At 37.0% G+C, this 21855-nt stretch overlaps 2 protein-coding genes across 2 annotated transcripts in view; one reads left to right on the top strand and one right to left on the bottom strand.

The window, feature by feature from the left end:
- The window catches only part of LOC131521443 (uncharacterized), a 44656-nt gene extending 32863 nt beyond the window's left edge, over positions 1-11793 (bottom strand). The window contains exons 1-4 of the mRNA XM_058746147.1: positions 11750-11793; positions 11554-11666; positions 11003-11314; positions 4981-5289 (exon numbers count right to left, since the gene is read on the bottom strand). Of these exons, the coding sequence (XP_058602130.1) occupies positions 4981-5289; positions 11003-11314; positions 11554-11666; positions 11750-11766 (751 nt within the window). The 5' untranslated portion in view covers positions 11767-11793. The remainder of the gene's footprint in view (positions 1-4980; positions 5290-11002; positions 11315-11553; positions 11667-11749) is intronic.
- LOC131521442 (obscurin) overlaps positions 1-21855 on the top strand; it is a 61136-nt gene that overhangs the window by 23313 nt on the left and 15968 nt on the right. The gene's annotated exons all lie outside the window — the stretch shown is intronic.

The raw sequence follows: 21855 nt of genomic DNA on the forward strand, positions 1-21855 counted from the left end.
GTATTTAACCTGCAGTTACGAATGCATTAATACTGTTTTGATATTTTAAACATAAAACTGCTTTTTGGTTGAAAAAACGTCAGTCTTTGCGTGATACTGATTAAATATATGAAATTATATAAATATATACATTTCTGCCCCCTTATCTTGAATTTTGTGATCATTCTAAATGCATTTTAATAAACTGAATCATGCAGTAAAAGAAAGTGCACTGGTCTACCCTTCTAGACTTCCTACTGCCTTAGCTAAACTTTTTAGTTACTTGGTAGCTCTTGTAGAGGTTAAAAAGATCAAAATGATCATATAAATGCTGGAATCAATGTGATTCAACTGTAATAGAAAAAAAGAGTTAAAATCAATATGATTTTAAGTGTACTATTTGGAGTGTCCACTAGATCGAAGGTTGCAGGTTGTGGCTGACACGAGCTGTGCTGTGCGTCACAGCTACTACAGACTGACGCAGAGACGACAGCAGGAATCCGTGTCTTCATTTATTAATGTCTATTTTCTCCCTTTATCAGGTATGAAATACATAACAGTGTATTTTCATAATGAGTTAAAGCGATGTAGTAGTCATGAGACTGGTTATTTCCGTGAATATGCGAAAGCATGGTTTTTGATGCAAACAAAGACTGTAATGTTACCTATGCTAATCGGCATGCTTAGCATGCTAAACATTAGGAACTAATGCCGAGTTCACACTGCACGATTTTAGCCCGATTTTTCACTCGCCTACAGGTTTTGATAAATCGCCGACAAATGCCCGAAATCGGAGGCAAATCGGAGATCGTTCACGCGAGTGACAATCGTGCAGTGTGAATTACCAAAGACGCGATCTGAGAGAATCGCCGACACGTCGCCGACGCCTGTGAGATATTTGACATGCTAAATATCTGGAGCTGTCAGCGATTCACAATCCTGCTGTGTGAAATGATTTCTGACTGAAAACTATCGCGATGACCTTCAGCCAATGAGAGACAAAGATACAGGGCAGAGGGAAGTTCGGTGAGGAGTTATAGACCATATCAGTATTTTAATATGTACAATTATATCATACAGAAACAAGCACAAACGCTTGACCAGCCGCAACATCAGCATAACAGTTACTGCAAAATTATTATGTACCACTCTTTGCAGAACACAATCCCTGTTCCCTGCATCTCCCTCCTGCATAATCTGTTTTTCTTTTTGTTGCTGGAAATCAGGGCACAGACCATTTGCGGGCTATATTTTTTTAATACTTCCAGTCTCGCTCGAGAACAACGGGTGACGCACGCAGGTTCTCGCGTTATTTCCTTATCACTTCTCGCGTGTGTTTTGTTGTGAAACGTAGTTTGCGGATCAGACAGAGTTGTCGGCGATTCTTCCTATTGTGAAATCGTGCAATGTGAAAGCCCCTGTCGCTGATCCATCGTGCAATGTGAACACAGCAGCGACTGAATGCTACCCCAGATAGTCACGCAGTGTGAAAACAACAGCGATCCGACGAGTTTGAAAATCGTGCAGTGTGAACTCGGCATAAATGAGACGTATCTCACAGTGGTTTAAGTGGAACAGAAGGGTCTATTTGTACAATGTTAATTGAAAGTAAATGTTATGCGTCATGAAGTTCGTTTTTTGTGTATTTCATAATGAGTTCAGTGTTTTATAATGGATTGTTGAAATAGTGTTTTATCGAGAGGGAACTCGAAATCGTTTTCTCATTCTGAATCGTTACTGAAGAATCAGTTGATACTGAACACAAAAGAACTGTATTGTTATCATCACAAGGGAATAGCTCATGTTGCAGTTGAAAGATGACAAAGGTGTTAAGTTATGAATGTTATAGAAGTGATGTATTTGTATTATTGGCTTCAGACACATATTGATGTGATTTAATGTACTGATGTATTCATTTATTCACAGTTCTGTTATTCAAGTAATATCTGTTGATGAAAGAAAGACATCACACAGCTAATACAGACTGACGCAGAGACGACAGCACGAGACCGTGTCTAATGTCTATTTTCCCTCTGGGTAACACTCTCAGGAGTCGTGGATAGGATAATTAGCTGTAAATTCGAGGCACAGGCAGCTTAGTCTTTTGTTCATCACCACTCACCTCCACACTAAGACAAACACAACTGGAAAGGGAAAGAGGGCTTCACTTCTGCGGCTCTCTGCCTGTCTGTGGTGCGATGTGCAGCTGATCAATTGTGTGCTATGCTGCGCGGCGACGCGGAGGGGAGAAATGCATCGTAACTCAACAAAGATATTTTTATTTTTTATTTGTTTGACAGGGAAAGCTGTGCGCAAACAGAAACACGCACACACACACACACACACACACACACACACACACACATACATATATATATAGCCTACATATATTCATTTATTTAAAAAAATAAAACTCCCTAGAAAAAAAGGGCACTTTCTCTTGAGTAAGAAAAAGGGTAGGTTCTCAAGTCTCCTTTGATGTTTATATGTGTGCGCCGTATGTGTGCAAGTGCCTGCTGGGTTTCTTTCAGTTCATTGCCTGTGCTCATTAGACAACAACAGAACTTTTCATGGATGAGAGCCGGTTCAGAATCTGGAGATGTCATAGAAAACGTTATGCTGCCTAACATCCAGCATAACTGTTCATTATTGTTCTGGCTATTATTGTTCATTAAAACTGAAATTTAACAAAAAACAAAACAAAACAAAAAGGTAGAGTTGTGCTTGTCATATTTCATTTTATTACAGGCTACATACAGTGAATCAGAGTAGCATATATGTGCACATATTTCCTAAAACACATAGGCTATTAATATTTTATTTTTAAAATGAAAACGAAAAGAGGGCTGTGTTTTATATTTTGAAGAAAACAAAAAAGGCAGTGGTGTTTGATATCATTTCGTTTTATTGTAATGTGTGTACGCGTTGCATGAACCACATTTTTGTGGCTATTAATATTTTAAATGAAACAGAAAAGAGGCAACGCTGTTTGATATATTTCGTTTCACTGTAATGCACGTTCCCTGAACTACATTTTTGCGGCTATTAATATGATTACATGAAAACAAAAAGAGGCAGTGGTCTTTGATATCGTATTTCGTTGTATTGTAATACAGTGCAGATAACATAGGCGAGCTAACTGACGTTATCATGTAGGCCTACGCCGCTGAATTCTCCGTTTGCAGAATTACCGGACTTGTGTCCTCCCGTCCTCAGGAGTCCGCACTCCCGAGTCAGAACTACCGAGGACGCAAGTCTGAACTTTGCGTACTTGGTATTGAGAAACGGCCAAAGGCCGTTCATGTCAAATTTCCGACTAGGAAGCTCGTATTTACGATAATTCCAATAGCACGTGAATGGAACATTAAACACAAAAAGCTGATGACAAACAGCTGTGATTATTAATGAGTTTCTATAGAAACTGATGAGTGGCGGGAAACTTAAACAAAAGAAACAGAAACCTGATGAATACGAACTAAAAGTCCATGAAAATGATTCAAACAGAACATAACTGCAACAAATAGGCATACTAATTGAAAATTGCTTGTTTCATATTTTAACCGTGTTCATTGTTTTAACAATTAACAGATTCATAGTAGGCCTATGCTGATTCTAAGCAATTTGAGTAAATGCATTTTGAAAATATGATTATTTAATAAAAAACCTGTAATGGATTTATTAGGAATCCATTAGGAATTATTAAACAGTATGGTTGTAATATTTGTGAGTGGTCATCATCAGTGTAAAAAGTACTGAGAAATTATATTTAAAGGGTTAGTTCACCTACGCATTTCTTACGTCAGGGGTGTCAAACTCAGTTCCTGGAGGGCTGGAGCCCTGCAGAGTTTAGATAAAACCCTAATTAAACACATCTGATCCAGCTAATCATGTCATTTAGGCTTATTTGAAAACTACATGGTATGTGTGTTGGAGCAGAGTTGGAACAAAACTCTGCAGGGCTGCAGCCCTCCAGGAACTGAGTTTGACACCCCTGTCCTACGTATGTATGACAGTTAGCGGAAGTGAGAGAAAAGTGTTTATAATGTTTTAAATTTGGAGATTTTTCTTATAAAAATAAATCGATTCGCTACAGGAGGCCTTTATTCACCCCCGGAGCCGTGAGGCATGTTTAATTATGGATGGATGCGCTTTATTGGACTTCTTTTAGACTGTTGAACAGAAACACCTGCCCACTGCCATTATAAAGCTTGGAAGAGCCAGGACAATTTTAAATATAACTCTGATTGGAATTGTCTGAAAGAAGAAAGTCATATACACCTAGGATTGAGGGCGAATAAATCATGGGCTAATTTTCATTTTTGGGTGAACTAACCCTTTAAGAATGTGAAATGTTTCAAAATCATAATCAAACAAAAGTCAACATTTCTAGTCCAAAGCAAAGTGTTTCTAAAATTAATTTCACAAGTAAAATGTGAACTTTACTCTTAGTTTTTGAAACTGACTGATAAAATCAAGACACAGGTGATGCACATGGAAGTCACAAGTTAAGCAAAAGTATAAATAGATAACTGGAGAAACAGCAGACAGGTACAGCAAAATGAGTTTGGAGCTGTATATAGTTAATAAAACAAAAAGAAAAACAAAATAAGTAAATAAAATGAATATATGAACTTAATACATTTTAAGAATCATTTTGTAAAAATATGTAAGACCTAAATCAGAAAGGTAAAATTACAATTTCTTTACATTATGATTTCTGGTGATTTTAAATAAATATTCATGTTTGCTCATCTTTAATATAAACAGAAAAAAAAAACATTTTGTCAATTGCTATATTTAATGCAATCTGTATGTGGTAATTTGGACTACTGTATGCAAATAATCATAAAATCCATATATAAAAATACTATATCTTACTGTTATTTTTCTTGTTGTTTGCAAAAAGAGTATTTTTTTCTGATATCACAGTTTCCTCTTGGTGCACTGTATGACATATTCTGATGTTAGGTAAATTATTTTAAGAAAATGCAGATTTCTTACCTGAATACTTGACAGTATATGTTGCTGAGGTCTTCATTTCATTTCTCTGAGTGACCAGACATCTCCACTCTCTGTTGTGATCTTCATTCAGGAGTGTTGTAGTCAGAGTGCTGATACACTGTCCTGGGGAGAATGATATCTGATATCTGGAGTCTGTCTGCAGATTCACACCAGCCTGATTCACCCAGATCAGCTGAACTTCCTCAAAATGGATCAAAGTATCACAATAAAATCCATCAGTATGCAACTGACAGGAGAGAGTCACAGACCTGCCTGGTCTGATCTCATTGTGTGAGGATGATGAAGAGACTGAAACAGAAAATAAAATATAAATCACACAACAGATGTCAGACTTTTCATAGCACATGTGAGTTTAAAAAAAGAATTTTAACCTTTTTAAATTGACCATGTAATCGTGAATTACCCTGAAGAACATGCTGATAAACAGGTGCATCAGTTCCTTCTTGTTTTTCATTCACAAATTGTCTGCAACTATAAATTCCACAATCTTCTTTTGTGACTTTATTGATTTTCAGAGAGCATTCAGAGCCCAGACTCAGTCTCTCATGTGTCTCTATGTCATTCTTCTTTATACCTAAAGTAATCAGTTCAACTATAGTTGAATTTATTTCTCTGTTATAGGTCCATGTAGTTGATGCACAGTCAGAAAGAGCATTATTACATGGCAGACTGACATTTTCACCAGAACTGCTGAACACGTGAGTTTCACTGGTACCTGAAACAAAGATGATTTGACTGATCATTATGTAAAAACTTGAACTGAATGAACATAAGCCTGTGACAATAAGACTTAGTATCAAATATCAGTGCATTCAGGAATAAAACAGTATTTAGAAATGCCACAATAACTCTTGAGATCACAAAAAAATCAGCTCTATTAAAACAGTGTTTTACTTGTTTGTATATTATATATAACTTTTTCACCAATGCTGTAGAAAGCATATAGAAATTAGTTTACCGGTGAAAAGTGAGCAGAGAATGATCAGTCCCAGCAGACACATAAGACACGTATCAGCCATTCTCTGTTTCTGTCTGTTTAACATCATCAGCATCTCTTCTGCTTGTAGCTTCCTGTGATCACAGAGACCGTTTTTATGAAAGTTGAAAAGATGTGTGCTTTGTCAACAAGCTTGTAGGAAAATTTATTATACTGACTGAATTAACAGTGTCATGTGTAGGCTCAAAGACTAGCATAAGTGTCCAGATCCTCACCAGCTTCTACAGTTCAGATGCTGAAACCAAAATAGAATTCACTGGTATGAAGCAACTTGCTAAAAGAAAGAATAGGAACTAGTGATTCATATTTCACACACACACACACACACACACACACACACATCAGTCTAAATTGGATTCAGAGATGATCAGAGATGATCGTATTGTGTGTGCAAACTAACCATGGTTATCATGGGTACATTGAAGAACAGCTATCAATGGCTTTAAATAACTGTTCAGTTCGCGAGAACAGAACTCCATGTTTGGGCAGACTATATCCACATACAAATGTGTATTGTCATTTTTTGTCATTTATGATTTAGCTTGATTGCTACCTATTTTCATAATCTCTCTGCACTTTGGTTCAATATATCATCATGCCTCAAATAATACAATTGATAAGCTTGAAAAATACCAGTTATAAAGTAAAAAAGATAGGCATGCATATTATGGAATTACTCAAAATTAATGTTTATTAGCCAATGCATATTGTTGATTCAGAAGGCAATCTGTGTCAGTATAAGGGTCAGACAAGAGTTAAATTTAAATACATAAATATGTGACACCCTTCTCCTGTCAGGATAAACCAGTTTTTATTGAAAAGCATGTGTAATGGGAATGCAGGTAAGTAAATGACTAATAAGCAGAATGGAGGATAAACAACGACTGACTTTGATATCTCACAGTTATTGGGATATGGAAGATGGATATGAAGAATTAAAGGCAGGGGACCAGGCTCCGTGGAAGAATCAGAGACAGGAGGATAACAGGGTTTGAGAAGGAAACATGGAAAGTGTTATGAATTCTATAGTTTGTTGGGAGGTGGAGTTTGTAGATGACGGGGTATGATCTATCTAACTGGGAAAGGGACCAATATATTTGGGACTTAGCTTTTGGCTGGGCAAGAGCAGTCTGATGTCCCGAGTGGAGTACACCAAGATGTAAACAGTTACAAAGCTGTGGAGGTACTCCTGAAATCCTGTCCTACGGAAGGAATTTACCAGGCCATACAGCATAACTCTATATTTATGGTGTCCAGTAGGGGTCACAAATTCGCTTTTCCACTCTTCACCCTCCTGTACAAGTGGTGATTTTGTTGCAAGCCCAGTAACTGATTCAAGGCTGCAAGCTTTCCTGGCTACAAAAAAAATAAAAATAAAACTAAACACTGACTAAACACTAAGATGATAGGAATTATTTTCTTGTTTTTCCATCGATGTCCTTTAATGCCATACACCTTCTCTCAACATGATAGTCAGAGAAGCAACAGCTGGACCTCAAAATAAATGCAGTCCACTTTATGCCTTTGTGAACAAGAACCATCACAAATAAATCAAACAGTTATTAATTATACAATGACCTTGTAACAACATGAGCAGAGAAATATGAATCTACAGTACATAGTTTGACTATTGTAAACTGTCTTTCACATAATCAAATTTAAGTGTTGATCGTATTTATTATTTGTAGTTTTTTGGTAAATTTAGGATGTTTATTTAATAGTAGCTGTCTACGTGTAGATGAACTGGAGGACAGTTTTCTTATTCGATAATTCAATTAAATCTTCCATTTTCTCTGATTTTTTCATCAGTTCATTCTATTTTTAATTGTAACCCTATTTTATGTCGGCCTACAACCTCATCTGATGTGGCTAATGCTAAAATACTCAGAAGTTATCTATTTTAAAGAACTGAGAATGCTGTTACTTCTGTCATGTCAAATTCTGCACTGTTAACTGTTTTTCCAGTGACTGGGTATTGTCACACCGTCCTTTGTACGTCACTAACTCAGTTAGCTGGATTTGATTGTTGATGATTTGGCATGATCTTGGATTGTTTGGTTCTTCGAAGCTCATCCCGGAGTTGCTGTCATAGCAACAAGTCCGTAAATTTAAAAAATATAAATCACACAACAGATGTCAGACTTTTCATAGCACATGTGAGTTTAAAAAAAGAATTTTAACCTTTTTAAATTGACCATGTAATCGTGAATTACCCTGAAGAACATGCTGATAAACAGGTGCATCAGTTCCTTCTTGTTTTTCATTCACAAATTGTCTGCAACTATAAATTCCACAATCTTCTTTTGTGACTTTATTGATTTTCAGAGAGCATTCAGAGCCCAGACTCAGTCTCTCATGTGTCTCTATGTCATTCTTCTTTATACCTAAAGTAATCAGTTCAACTATAGTTGAATTTATTTCTCTGTTATAGGTCCATGTAGTTGATGCACAGTCAGAAAGAGCATTATTACATGGCAGACTGACATTTTCACCAGAACTGCTGAACACGTGAGTTTCACTGGTACCTGAAACAAAGATGATTTGACTGATCATTATGTAAAAACTTGAACTGAATGAACATAAGCCTGTGACAATAAGACTTAGTATCAAATATCAGTGCATTCAGGAATAAAACAGTATTTAGAAATGCCACAATAACTCTTGAGATCACAAAAAAATCAGCTCTATTAAAACAGTGTTTTACTTGTTTGTATATTATATATAACTTTTCACCAATGCTGTAGAAAGCATATAGAAATTAGTTTACCAGTGAAAAGTGAGCAGAGAATGATCAGTCCCAGCAGACACATAAGACACGTATCAGCCATTCTCTGTTTCTGTCTGTTTAACATCATCAGCATCTCTTCTGCTTGTAGCTTCCTGTGATCACAGAGACCGTTTTTATGAAAGTTGAAAAGATGTGTGCTTTGTCAACAAGCTTGTAGGAAAATTTATTATACTGACTGAATTAACAGTGTCATGTGTAGGCTCAAAGACTAGCATAAGTGTCCAGATCCTCACCAGCTTCTACAGTTCAGATGCTGAAACCAAAATAGAATTCACTGGTATGAAGCAACTCGCTAAAAGAAAGAATAGGAACTAGTGATTCATATTTCACACACACACACACACACACACACATCAGTCTAAATTGGATTCAGAGATGATCGTATTGTGTGTGCAAACTAACCATGGTTATCATGGGTACATTGAAGAACAGCTATCAATGGCTTTAAATAACTGTTCAGTTCGCGAGAACAGAACTCCATGTTTGGGCAGACTATATCCACATACAAATGTGTATTGTCATTTTTTGTCATTTATGATTTAGCTTGATTGCTACCTATTTTCATAATCTCTCTGCACTTTGGTTCAATATATCATCATGCCTCAAATAATACAATTGATAAGCTTGAAAAATACCAGTTATAAAGTAAAAAAGATAGGCATGCATATTATGGAATTACTCAAAATTAATGTTTATTAGCCAATGCATATTGTTGATTCAGAAGGCAATCTGTGTCAGTATAAGGGTCAGACAAGAGTTAAATTTAAATACATAAATATGTGACACCCTTCTCCTGTCAGGATAAACCAGTTTTTATTGAAAAAGCATGTGTAATGGGAATGCAGGTAAGTAAATGACTAATAAGCAGAATGGAGGATAAACAACGACTGACTTTGATATCTCACAGTTATTGGGATATGGAAGATGGATATGAAGAATTAAAGGCAGGGGGACCAGGCTCCGTGGAAGAATCAGAGACAGGAGGATAACAGGGTTTGAGAAGGGAAACATGGAAAGTGTTATGAATTCTATAGTTTGTTGGGAGGTGGAGTTTGTAGATGACGGGGTATGATCTATCTAACTGGGAAAGGGACCAATATATTTGGGACTTAGCTTTTGGCTGGGCAAGAGCAGTCTGATGTCCCGAGTGGAGTACACCAAGATGTAAACAGTTACAAAGCTGTGGAGGTACTCCTGAAATCCTGTCCTACGGAAGGAATTTACCAGGCCATACAGCATAACTCTATATTTATGGTGTCCAGTAGGGGTCACAAATTCGCTTTTCCACTCTTCACCCTCCTGTACAAGTGGTGATTTTGTTGCAAGCCCAGTAACTGATTCAAGGCTGCAAGCTTTCCTGGCTACAAAAAAAATAAAAATAAAACTAAACACTGACTAAACACTAAGATGATAGGAATTATTTTCTTGTTTTTCCATCGATGTCCTTTAATGCCATACACCTTCTCTCAACATGATAGTCAGAGAAGCAACAGCTGGACCTCAAAATAAATGCAGTCCACTTTATGCCTTTGTGAACAAGAACCATCACAAATAAATCAAACAGTTATTAATTATACAATGACCTTGTAACAACATGAGCAGAGAAATATGAATCTACAGTACATAGTTTGACTATTGTAAACTGTCTTTCACATAATCAAATTTAAGTGTTGATCGTATTTATTATTTGTAGTTTTTTGGTAAATTTAGGATGTTTATTTAATAGTAGCTGTCTACGTGTAGATGAACTGGAGGACAGTTTTCTTATTCGATAATTCAATTAAATCTTCCATTTTCTCTGATTTTTTCATCAGTTCATTCTATTTTTAATTGTAACCCTATTTTATGTCGGCCTACAACCTCATCTGATGTGGCTAATGCTAAAATACTCAGAAGTTATCTATTTTAAAGAACTGAGAATGCTGTTACTTCTGTCATGTCAAATTCTGCACTGTTAACTGTTTTTCCAGTGACTGGGTATTGTCACACCGTCCTTTGTACGTCACTAACTCAGTTAGCTGGATTTGATTGTTGATGATTTGGCATGATCTTGGATTGTTTGGTTCTTGAAGCTCATCCCGGAGTTGCTGTCATAGCAACAAGTCCGTAAATTTAAAAATATAAATCACACAACAGATGTCAGACTTTTCATAGCACATGTGAGTTTAAAAAAAGAATTTTAACCTTTTTAAATTGACCATGTAATCGTGAATTACCCTGAAGAACATGCTGATAAACAGGTGCATCAGTTCCTTCTTGTTTTTCATTCACAAATTGTCTGCAACTATAAATTCCACAATCTTCTTTTGTGACTTTATTGATTTTCAGAGAGCATTCAGAGCCCAGACTCAGTCTCTCATGTGTCTCTATGTCATTCTTCTTTATACCTAAAGTAATCAGTTCAACTATAGTTGAATTTATTTCTCTGTTATAGGTCCATGTAGTTGATGCACAGTCAGAAAGAGCATTATTACATGGCAGACTGACATTTTCACCAGAACTGCTGAACACGTGAGTTTCACTGGTACCTGAAACAAAGATGATTTGACTGATCATTATGTAAAACTTGAACTGAATGAACATAAGCCTGTGACAATAAGACTTAGTATCAAATATCAGTGCATTCAGGAATAAAACAGTATTTAGAAATGCCACAATAACTCTTGAGATCACAAAAATCAGCTCTATTAAAACAGTGTTTTACTTGTTTGTATATTATATATAACTTTTCACCAATGCTGTAGAAAGCATATAGAAATTAGTTTACCAGTGAAAAGTGAGCAGAGAATGATCAGTCCCAGCAGACACATAAGACACGTATCAGCCATTCTCTGTTTCTGTCTGTTTAACATCATCAGCATCTCTTCTGCTTGTAGCTTCCTGTGATCACAGAGACCGTTTTATGAAAGTTGAAAAGATGTGTGCTTTGTCAACAAGCTTGTAGGAAAATTTATTATACTGACTGAATTAACAGTGTCATGTGTAGGCTCAAAGACTAGCATAAGTGTCCAGATCCTCACCAGCTTCTACAGTTCAGATGCTGAAACCAAAATAGAATTCACTGGTATGAAGCAACTCGCTAAAAGAAAGAATAGGAACTAGTGATTCATATTTCACACACACACACACACACACACACACACACATCAGTCTAAATTGGATTCAGAGATGATCAGAGATGATCGTATTGTGTGTGCAAACTAACCATGGTTATCATGGGTACATTGAAGAACAGCTATCAATGGCTTTAAATAACTGTTCAGTTCAGAACAGAACTCCATGTTTGGGCAGACTATATCCACATACAAATGTGTATTGTCATTTTTGTCATTTATGATTTAGCTTGATTGCTACCTATTTTCATAATCTCTCTGCACTTTGGTTCAATATATCATCATGCCTCAAATAATACAATTGATAAGCTTGAAAAATACCAGTTATAAAGTAAAAAAGATAGGCATGCATATTATGGAATTACTCAAAATTAATGTTTATTAGCCAATGCATATTGTTGATTCAGAAGGCAATCTGTGTCAGTATAAGGGTCAGACAAGAGTTAAATTTAAATACATAAATATGTGACACCCTTCTCCTGTCAGGATAAACCAGTTTTTATTGAAAAAGCATGTGTAATGGGAATGCAGGTAAGTAAATGACTAATAAGCAGAATGGAGGATAAACAACGACTGACTTTGATATCTCACAGTTATTGGGATATGGAAGATGGATATGAAGAATTAAAGGCAGGGGGACCAGGCTCCGTGGAAGAATCAGAGACAGGAGGATAACAGGGTTTGAGAAGGGAAACATGGAAAGTGTTATGAATTCTATAGTTTGTTGGGAGGTGGAGTTTGTAGATGACGGGGTATGATCTATCTAACTGGGAAAGGGACCAATATATTTGGGACTTAGCTTTTGGCTGGGCAAGAGCAGTCTGATGTCCCGAGTGGAGTACACCAAGATGTAAACAGTTACAAAGCTGTGGAGGTACTCCTGAAATCCTGTCCTACGGAAGGGGAATTTACCAGGCCATACAGCATAACTCTATATTTATGGTGTCCAGTAGGGGTCACAAATTCGCTTTTCCACTCTTCACCCTCCTGTACAAGTGGTGATTTTGTTGCAAGCCCAGTAACTGATTCAAGGCTGCAAGCTTTCCTGGCTACAAAAAAAATAAAAATAAAACTAAACACTGACTAAACACTAAGATGATAGGAATTATTTTCTTGTTTTTCCATCGATGTCCTTTAATGCCATACACCTTCTCTCAACATGATAGTCAGAGAAGCAACAGCTGGACCTCAAAATAAATGCAGTCCACTTTATGCCTTTGTGAACAAGAACCATCACAAATAAATCAAACAGTTATTAATTATACAATGACCTTGTAACAACATGAGCAGAGAAATATGAATCTACAGTACATAGTTTGACTATTGTAAACTGTCTTTCACATAATCAAATTTAAGTGTTGATCGATTTATTATTTGTAGTTTTTGGTAAATTTAGGATGTTTATTTAATAGTAGCTGTCTACGTGTAGATGAACTGGAGGACAGTTTTCTTATTCGATAATTCAATTAAATCTTCCATTTTCTCTGATTTTTTCATCAGTTCATTCTATTTTTAATTGTAACCCTATTTTATGTCGGCCTACAACCTCATCTGATGTGGCTAATGCTAAAATACTCAGAAGTTATCTATTTTAAAGAACTGAGAATGCTGTTACTTCTGTCATGTCAAATTCTGCACTGTTAACTGTTTTTCCAGTGACTGGGTATTGTCACACCGTCCTTTGTACGTCACTAACTCAGTTAGCTGGATTTGATTGTTGATGATTTGGCATGATCTTGGATTGTTTGGTTCTTCGAAGCTCATCCCGGAGTTGCTGTCATAGCAACAAGTCCGTAAATTTAAACCTGCTCGGGAGCAGGCCTATTTTCATGTTAGGGATTAAATTGCATCTTTTTAAGCTGAATTGATGCTTAAAATCTGTCCCAGCCACCACTACTTTATTACATAGTATCCTACTGATCCAGGGACAATAATTTAATAATTTTATCATTTAAAAATTATATAATAATGTTGTGTAGTATATAATTGTAACGAATCCGGTTTATGAACTTCCATTCATTCACCAAAAGAGGTCGCTCTTCCATCATATTGACTCTTGCACTACACTAACTGTTGCACTTCACCCTGGACTACAGTTCCTATCATCCATTGCACTGATGACACACACACAGCTTAATGCACTGATTACACAGCTGATTCCCATCAGACATGCTACATAAACCATGGACTTCCTCTTCCTCACTGCCGAGTATTGTATAGTGTATATCACTCTCCTAGCGATAGCTACTCTACGGAGCCCACTTAGTTGTCATAGTCTTGCCTTGCCTGTTTTCTCGTGTTTTGATACTTGCCCGTGTTTCCTGGATTAACTCTTTGCCTTGCAGTTCGGACTCTGTTTGCACCTCGCTTGGACTATTGCTTGTGTACCTGGATTATCTCTCTGCCTTGCCCTGTTGGATATTGTTCATCGATCGAAGACCCACGCTTGCCCTAGGATTACTCTTTGTCTTGCCTGTGTTGTACCTGTTTGCCATTGCATGAACCTTGCTTGTTTTGTGACCACGTCCCTGAATAAAAGCCTTGCAAATGGATCCGCACGCCTCTCGTCTCGTCGGCTCCGTAACAATAATACTATAAACACACCCAGTTTTACTCACTGAAAGATTTATTTGTCATAAAATAATTACTTCATAACTGTATTAGAGTCTTACAAGCATGCTCTACAGATAATGTAGAGTCGTGCATTAATTTGAGTGACGACAGCTATTATGGGAGTGGCTTGATGGAGCGCAGGAGATGCTTTTAACATTATCTTGACCCTCAAGAAACTTTAATTAATTCTGTCACGTAACAAATCAGTTTCAAAGATAAAATTAAATTAATTGCTAATTACGACATTAAAATAAAAATGCAAAGCCTGTACAAATGCCATGAGACCAGGTAGCATGAATATAAATAATTGGGAATCATGATAAATTAAGTAAAATAAAACAGTGCACATTTCATTTATTTGATTATAACATTTATGTAGTTTTGTTCGCTTGGCTGTTTCCTTATAAAAGTTCAGAAATTTGTCAAGTTTTTCGTCAGGTGTCTTTTTTTAATTATATGATGTCATTAAGTTGCTGTCTTGCCGCCAGCCAATCGCTGCATTGCGGATCGTGGTTTCGAGTATCGATACATAACCCCTGTTAAACCAACCCATGAATGCGCAATTATCTCAGATAACTCAATCCAGCCATACTAATCATCAACAACAGGTCCGTTCAAAGAACCAAATTAGCCAGATCCTGATTAGCGCGATGACATCATCTTGGATGTGTCATTTGATCTTGGATGTAATAAGCAACGTACAGAAAACGGGCCCCAGGACTGTTTGTTGTGTTTTCTGTGCCCGTTACCTAGTTTTTCCTCATGTTTGATTGATCATTATGTTCAGGTGTGTCGTGTTAATTATCCTCATTTGCCTCCCTATTTTAGTTGTAGTCTGTCCTGTGCTCCCTTGTCCGGTCTACTACGTCCCTACGTGTGTGTCAAGCCTCTCTGTTGTGGATTACCTTGTGTGGATTATATTAAATACTATTTGACTTCATTTTCTCCTTTGTGCGCTCATTATTCACTGTAGCGTGACAGGTATAGCATGTACCAGTCCACAAAGATCTTGTAATGTAAGTTACAGAAGTGTTAGACTCAATTCAGTCAACTGAAACACTTTTCAGAATATTGATTGAACAGTTGAATTCTGTTCTGCAATGATGTGTTTTATGGATTAATTAAAGGTGCACTAAGCGATTTTTGCCAAATGATGTTGATATTTGAAAGCACCAAAACAAACACGCCCATACCCCAACAGGACCTCGCCCCTATTTTGAAATCCCCACCCCACACGTACACAATCATGGCAACGAAGATCGCGGAAACAAGTGAAGATGACACACAAGCATATTCAAACAAAAGCCAACACAAATAAATTGTGTGAAACAAAGCAAAATTCTTTAAGCAGTTATCACTGCATCTCAGTCCGTCTGATTTACGCAGCAAACATATTTTGCTTGTTATCAAAACATAATCTACTCTAGAGGGACTTAGCTGTTGTTACTGATTGTATTTGGATGTCTACCGGAAGTTAAGTTAGGGCCACAAAAGCGCGCATGCGCAGTAACGTTTATGTTGTTGCTGTTGAAACCGTCTATAGTCTTTGCTACAGTATGGTGAATGACGTCAAGTTGACTGCTCCAAGGTGACGGCCGCATCTACATGCCTGGAGCGGTCAAATGGGGCATCTAAACATATCTATGATGCAACTAGCCCATTGTAACCAACCCTTTAGAGAAGCTACGGTGGCCGCACAACCTGATATTGCCGAGTGCGATGTGTTCCTGGGTCAACATCTTTGTTGACCCTGGAACAACATTGTGATTAACCAATCAGATTTCAAGAACCAGTTTCTAGTTTTTGTGAAGTTTAGGATTGCAATCAGTGTTTGGTGCCTGTACATCAGTGTAATTCATCTATCAGTTCCTCTGATTTTAGGGATTACTCATGGGTAAGGTTAGGTTTAGGTGTAGGAATATGGTTAAGATTATATTTTTGGATTAAAATGTTGTTCAACAAAATATGTTGACCCAGGAACACATCTAACTCAGCAATATCAGGACGTGCACGGTGGCCGATACAGGACTAAGATGTCGTAGTCTGAGACAGCAGAGAGTAGCCAGCAATGAGGTTTCTTTACAAAGATAAATTAATTAATTATATTTACTTAGTTATTCAATAAATCAATATGTTATTGTGAATATTATTGTTACTTGTTCATCTTTGTGACAGTGTTTTATTCGCAAGAACAACATAGTGACGAAACACGCTCTGTTTGTCCTTTAAAGGGGTCATTGGATGCCCATTTTGCACAAGTTCATTATGATTCTTTAGGGTCTCATTTAAAAGCCTATAACATACTTTGGTTAAAATTTCTCAATTGTAGTGTACCTTTTTTACCCTGTCAAAATCCATGATGCTTTAAATGCTAATGACTCTGCTGACTCCGCCCCTCTCTTCCGTGGGGTGACGAGCAGTACCGTTTACTTTAGCTGCGAAACTGGCTAACCAGCATGTTATTAGGAAAGGCGCTTTTCAAAGATTCATAAAAAACCCTTATTCTCACTTCTTCTGTTGATGAAGCTGGATCAAGAATGATTCGCACGAACATAGACGCATTCATGTAGATCGGGGATCGGCATATTCCCTTCAAAGCGAAAGTAACGTTAATCCTCTGCATCTTCAGTGGCTCAGATGTAGAGAGTAAATGACGACTGCTATATTCATTATTACATCCAACAACAAAACACCTCAATCGCTTAATATGAGACATCTTGTCTTCCCCTGCACTGGAGTCAACACAATGGCTGTCAGACTGTTTACAGCTCACTCAGGGCAGGTCTAAGGTAAGATGGCCTTGTCAATCAACTATCGTGGGAGGGGCCTGTACAGAACTACGTCATTCTGACAGGGCTCTCAGAACAGCCTGATTTGAGAAAGGGGATTTCAAAATAGGGATTTAAAAAAAAAAAAAACACTGGGTGGATTTTTATCATTATAGGATGGATGTGTACACACACTTCCAACATACATTTATGTTCAAACAACTTGAAAATGAAATTTGCATCCGATGACCCCTTTAAGGGCTACTGTACAAACATGGTGGCGACTTCCATGTGAGGGAACCTGCGGTGTATGTAGATAGAAATTGCTCATTCTAAGTTAATAAAAACATAAAGTTTCATTATGTAAGGTCTTTATACACCTCTAAAAACATAGTTATGTATATTATATTGCATTTCTGTTAATAGATCCTCCTAAATATTACACACTGCACCTTTTAGTTACAATGGATTATATTTCTCATAGTTATAATGTATTATAAGTCTCTTAACTTGCCATCTTTCTTTACTTAAAACAATTTGAATTATTGGTGGAGAGGAGACAGTGATGAACCCAATCAGTGTATGGGGATGTTAGGAGGCCATAGGAAGAAATTTGGCCAGGATGCTGGGGTTACACCCCTACTCTTTTTCGAAATGGGATTTTTTAATGACCACAGAGAGTCAGGACCTCGGTTTAACATCTCATCCAAAAGACAGTGCTTTTTACAGTATAGCGTCCCCATCACTATACTGGGGTATTAGGACCCACACAGACCACAGGGTGAGCACCCCCTGCTGGCCTCACTAACACCTCTTCCAGCAGCAACCTAATTTTGGCCAGGCTCAACCCTGCTTAGCTTCAGTGGGCAACCAGTCTTGGGCTGCAGGGTGATATGGCTGCTGACTTAAAATGCATCAACTAAATGAAAAGGTAGTATATTTGTACTGTTTCTTGTTTAAATGTCACGTATAACAAAAAATATAATGTAACCAACTGATGCAATTAACATTTGAGGTCTTTCATAACTTACTTCACCATCTTTCCATTAATGTTTAGGAGCATAACGATGATGTGACTTATACTGAGGTTGCCACATACTGTAAAATCCAAGACAAAAAGTACAAGGTGAGTAAAACACTTCCCTATTCTTGTCAATGTCCACTAATGCCATCCACCTTCTCTTAACATAGTTTGTACACCTAAATAAGTTTTATACTTAAATGCAGTTCCTCTACATTTGTATCCTGAGTTAAGCACTTATGCCATGCTGTAATATTTGTGGATTAACACTTGCACCTGTTTTGACAATATCTGTGATGTTCATTCAGGCTCATGATGAGGATAAAGTGACTTATTCTTCTATCAGATGAGCAACAGCTGGACCTCAGGATAACTGCAGTCAACTTGCATTTGTGAATGATAATTTGGTGTTTGAACCACTTGAGCAGCTGCTTTCAGTAATATCAGATTTTTTTTGTCAGTAATAAATGTAAAACATGAATCAGCCTATGTCAAACATATATTTACAGTGAAATATATTTTCCATGATAACAAATATATTGTTTTGCAGATTTGGGAACCTCTTGATTGTGTGTGTTCAAACCTTTAGGACACAGATGCAGTGAAGTTTGACTGTCAGTTTGTGCAAGTCTACTGTTAGTGTGCAGAATGTGCCAGTGAGGTCAGAATTGTCAGTGGTTTATCATTGTAAATATGATGTTGCAACTTCCTTTCCAACAATTACTCAAGCTAGACTGCGTTAACATCCTCTTTTAAACTATTTCTGTGCTTAAGGCATATGTGAGTTGTGACTGACACAGAAATTCTTAATTTAACAACTGTAGAAGTACTGAGTTCTGAAGAAACAGAAGAGATAATTATGGATAGGAGTATTTTTATGATGTAATGATTCTTAAAATCTTAAATTGTCTGATTACACTGTATTCAGCATAAACTGGGCTACAATAATATTTAAGCAACATGAATGTACATATTTGTGTTTTTGAGAAAACAACGTTTATAAGTGGTTATTGAAAAACTAAATGTTTAAGTCACTCAAATAAGCCCATAAAACACACAGAACATTTGTTCACAAGACATTTGAGAAGTGGATGTGGTAGACTAGAGTTTTGGCTGTAAAATAATGTAAATCATTTTAATCATCTTGTTCGCTAATTCACAGAAAACAATATATTGATTTAACTTTTGTAAGACATGATTTGTGTTAGAAAGGCCATATGCGAGGGAGAGACAATGGGGTCGAAGTCTGCACCGGTGTGGTCTGTCACGTTTTTCTCTTGATGACTGCAAAATGAGCTAAAAATATGGTTCCACTGACTATTGTTACGTCAAGGAATGGATTGCCAAATGATGAGATAATTTTAATAAATACGTTTCTCTTACAATCCTTCTGGATAGTTTTTTGCAAATTGGCTTTTCACAGTCTTTTTGGATATGTCATAAATGCATCTTCATTGATTTAAGTCTTATAGTTAGTTATAGGCTGTATGTGTTTGACTTGTCGCTTCTGAATAATGCAAATACAAAGAACTCTGTCAGAGAAAAAGACTGAGTCCGAAATCATATTGAGGGGACAGCCATTTGGTGTCTGAAACCGTAGAGGACACTATCAAGTACACTCAATGCGTTTCAATCCCAAAATGCACTGAAATAATAAATGTATAACCGATCTAGCCGGGGTAGTCGGGCTTGTAACCTGAATGTTGCCGGTTTGATTCTCGTGCCGGCAGGAATTGAAGGTGGGGATTGTGAATGAACAGCACTCTCTTCACCTTCGATACCATGACTAAGGTGCCCTTGAGCAAGGCACCGAACCCCTAATTGCTCCCCGGGCGCTGGAGCAATAGCTGCCCACTGCTCCGGGTGCAGAGGTGGGTAGTAACGAGTTACATTTACTTCGTTACATTTACTTGAGTACATTTTTTGGGTAACTAATACTTTTAGAGTATATTTAAAAATGGGTACTTTTACTCTTACTCAAGTACATTTTTAGTGAAAAAACGGTACTTTTACTTCGTTACTGTGGGCGACGCTCCTCTCGTTACTTTATCTTAATGCATACAAGTTAAAAATCCTTCAGTTTATTCCAAGCGCGCCATCTACTTTTTTTTCTGGGCAATGAGCGTTGCCCGTTCGCGAATGATTCATTCTTTTGAGTCAATTCTATTCGAAGGCTTGATCAAACCAGTTGGCAGACCAATGAATCGGTTCGCGAATCAGTTTGAATGATTCGTTCAGTTCCCTGCAGCACGCGCTGAGTCGTCTGAGGCGGTTCTCACTCAGAGTTGTAACATCAAGAGCGCTGAAGACGTGGCTCTGGATCAACAGTCAGTTGAAAGCAAATCTGCAAAGGCTATGGTTTGCTAGCTATGAAGATCTTTATTAGAAGAACACCGCGTGTGCTGACGGTTCCACAGGTATAGATTCGATTACAGTTCACGATACCACTATGACATTACAGTTTGTTGTACATGTACCTTACACATTAAATACAATGTATATTTGATTCATTAAATAAGCTGTGACGGAGTATGAAATAAACACCCGCCAAACCCGCGTTAGTTCCAGGAGGAATGCCTTGCCTAGACACAATTAATATGGAAATTTTCACAATATTTACGCTTGCAGAAATAAAGGCTACATTTGTTTACATTTTATGAACAGACGGAAGAAGATCCGTCAATGTGCATTTGTTTCGTTATGTTCAGATGTTCTGTAGCGGTCATGTGAGGAGATTTTACTCTTCTCCGTGTCAGAGGTTATATACATTTATAATACATAATTAAACTTTTAATTTAATTTAACTCAGTGATGCAAATCAGAATTTGTATCAGCTGTTACTCCAGTTTTCGTGTAATATGATCCTTCAGAAATCATTCAAATATATTGTTTTATTACCAGTGTTGTTGAAAAAACAAAAACAAAAACAGCATATGCTGGTTAGGTATGTTTTGAAGCTGGGATGCTGGTTTGTGCTGGTCATGTGCTGGTCTTGAGCTGGTTGGACCAGCTTAAATCAGTTCAAACCAGCATCCCATGCTTCAAAACATACCTAACCAGCATATGCTGTTTTTTTCAACAGGAAACAGTTTTGCTGCTTAATATTTTTTGGAACCTGTGACAGTTTGTTCAGGATTCTTTTATGATTAGAAAGCTAAAAAAGAACAGCATTGATAATAAATCAGGCTAATAAAAATTCTGATTTACATCACTGAAATAAATTACATTAAAAAAAAATTAAAGGTATTTTGAACGGCAGTGTGTGTGTGTGTGTATAAAAATGTATCTAAATATCTATATATCTAAATAAAAATAGATTATATTCAGTATATGATCCAAAGTAACTAGTAACTAACTACTTGAGTAGTTTTTTATCCGATACTTTTTTACTCTTACTCAAGTAACTATTCAGACTATTACTTTTACTTTTACTTGAGTAAATATTTCTTCAAGTACTTTTACTTTTACTTGAGTACAGTTTTTGGGTACTCTACCCACCTCTGTCCGGGTGTGTGTTCACTGTGTGTGTGTGTGTGCATTTGTTCACTAATCAC

Source organism: Onychostoma macrolepis, chromosome 16 (assembly GCF_012432095.1).
Source record: "Onychostoma macrolepis isolate SWU-2019 chromosome 16, ASM1243209v1, whole genome shotgun sequence".
Taxonomy (NCBI): domain Eukaryota; kingdom Metazoa; phylum Chordata; class Actinopteri; order Cypriniformes; family Cyprinidae; genus Onychostoma; species Onychostoma macrolepis.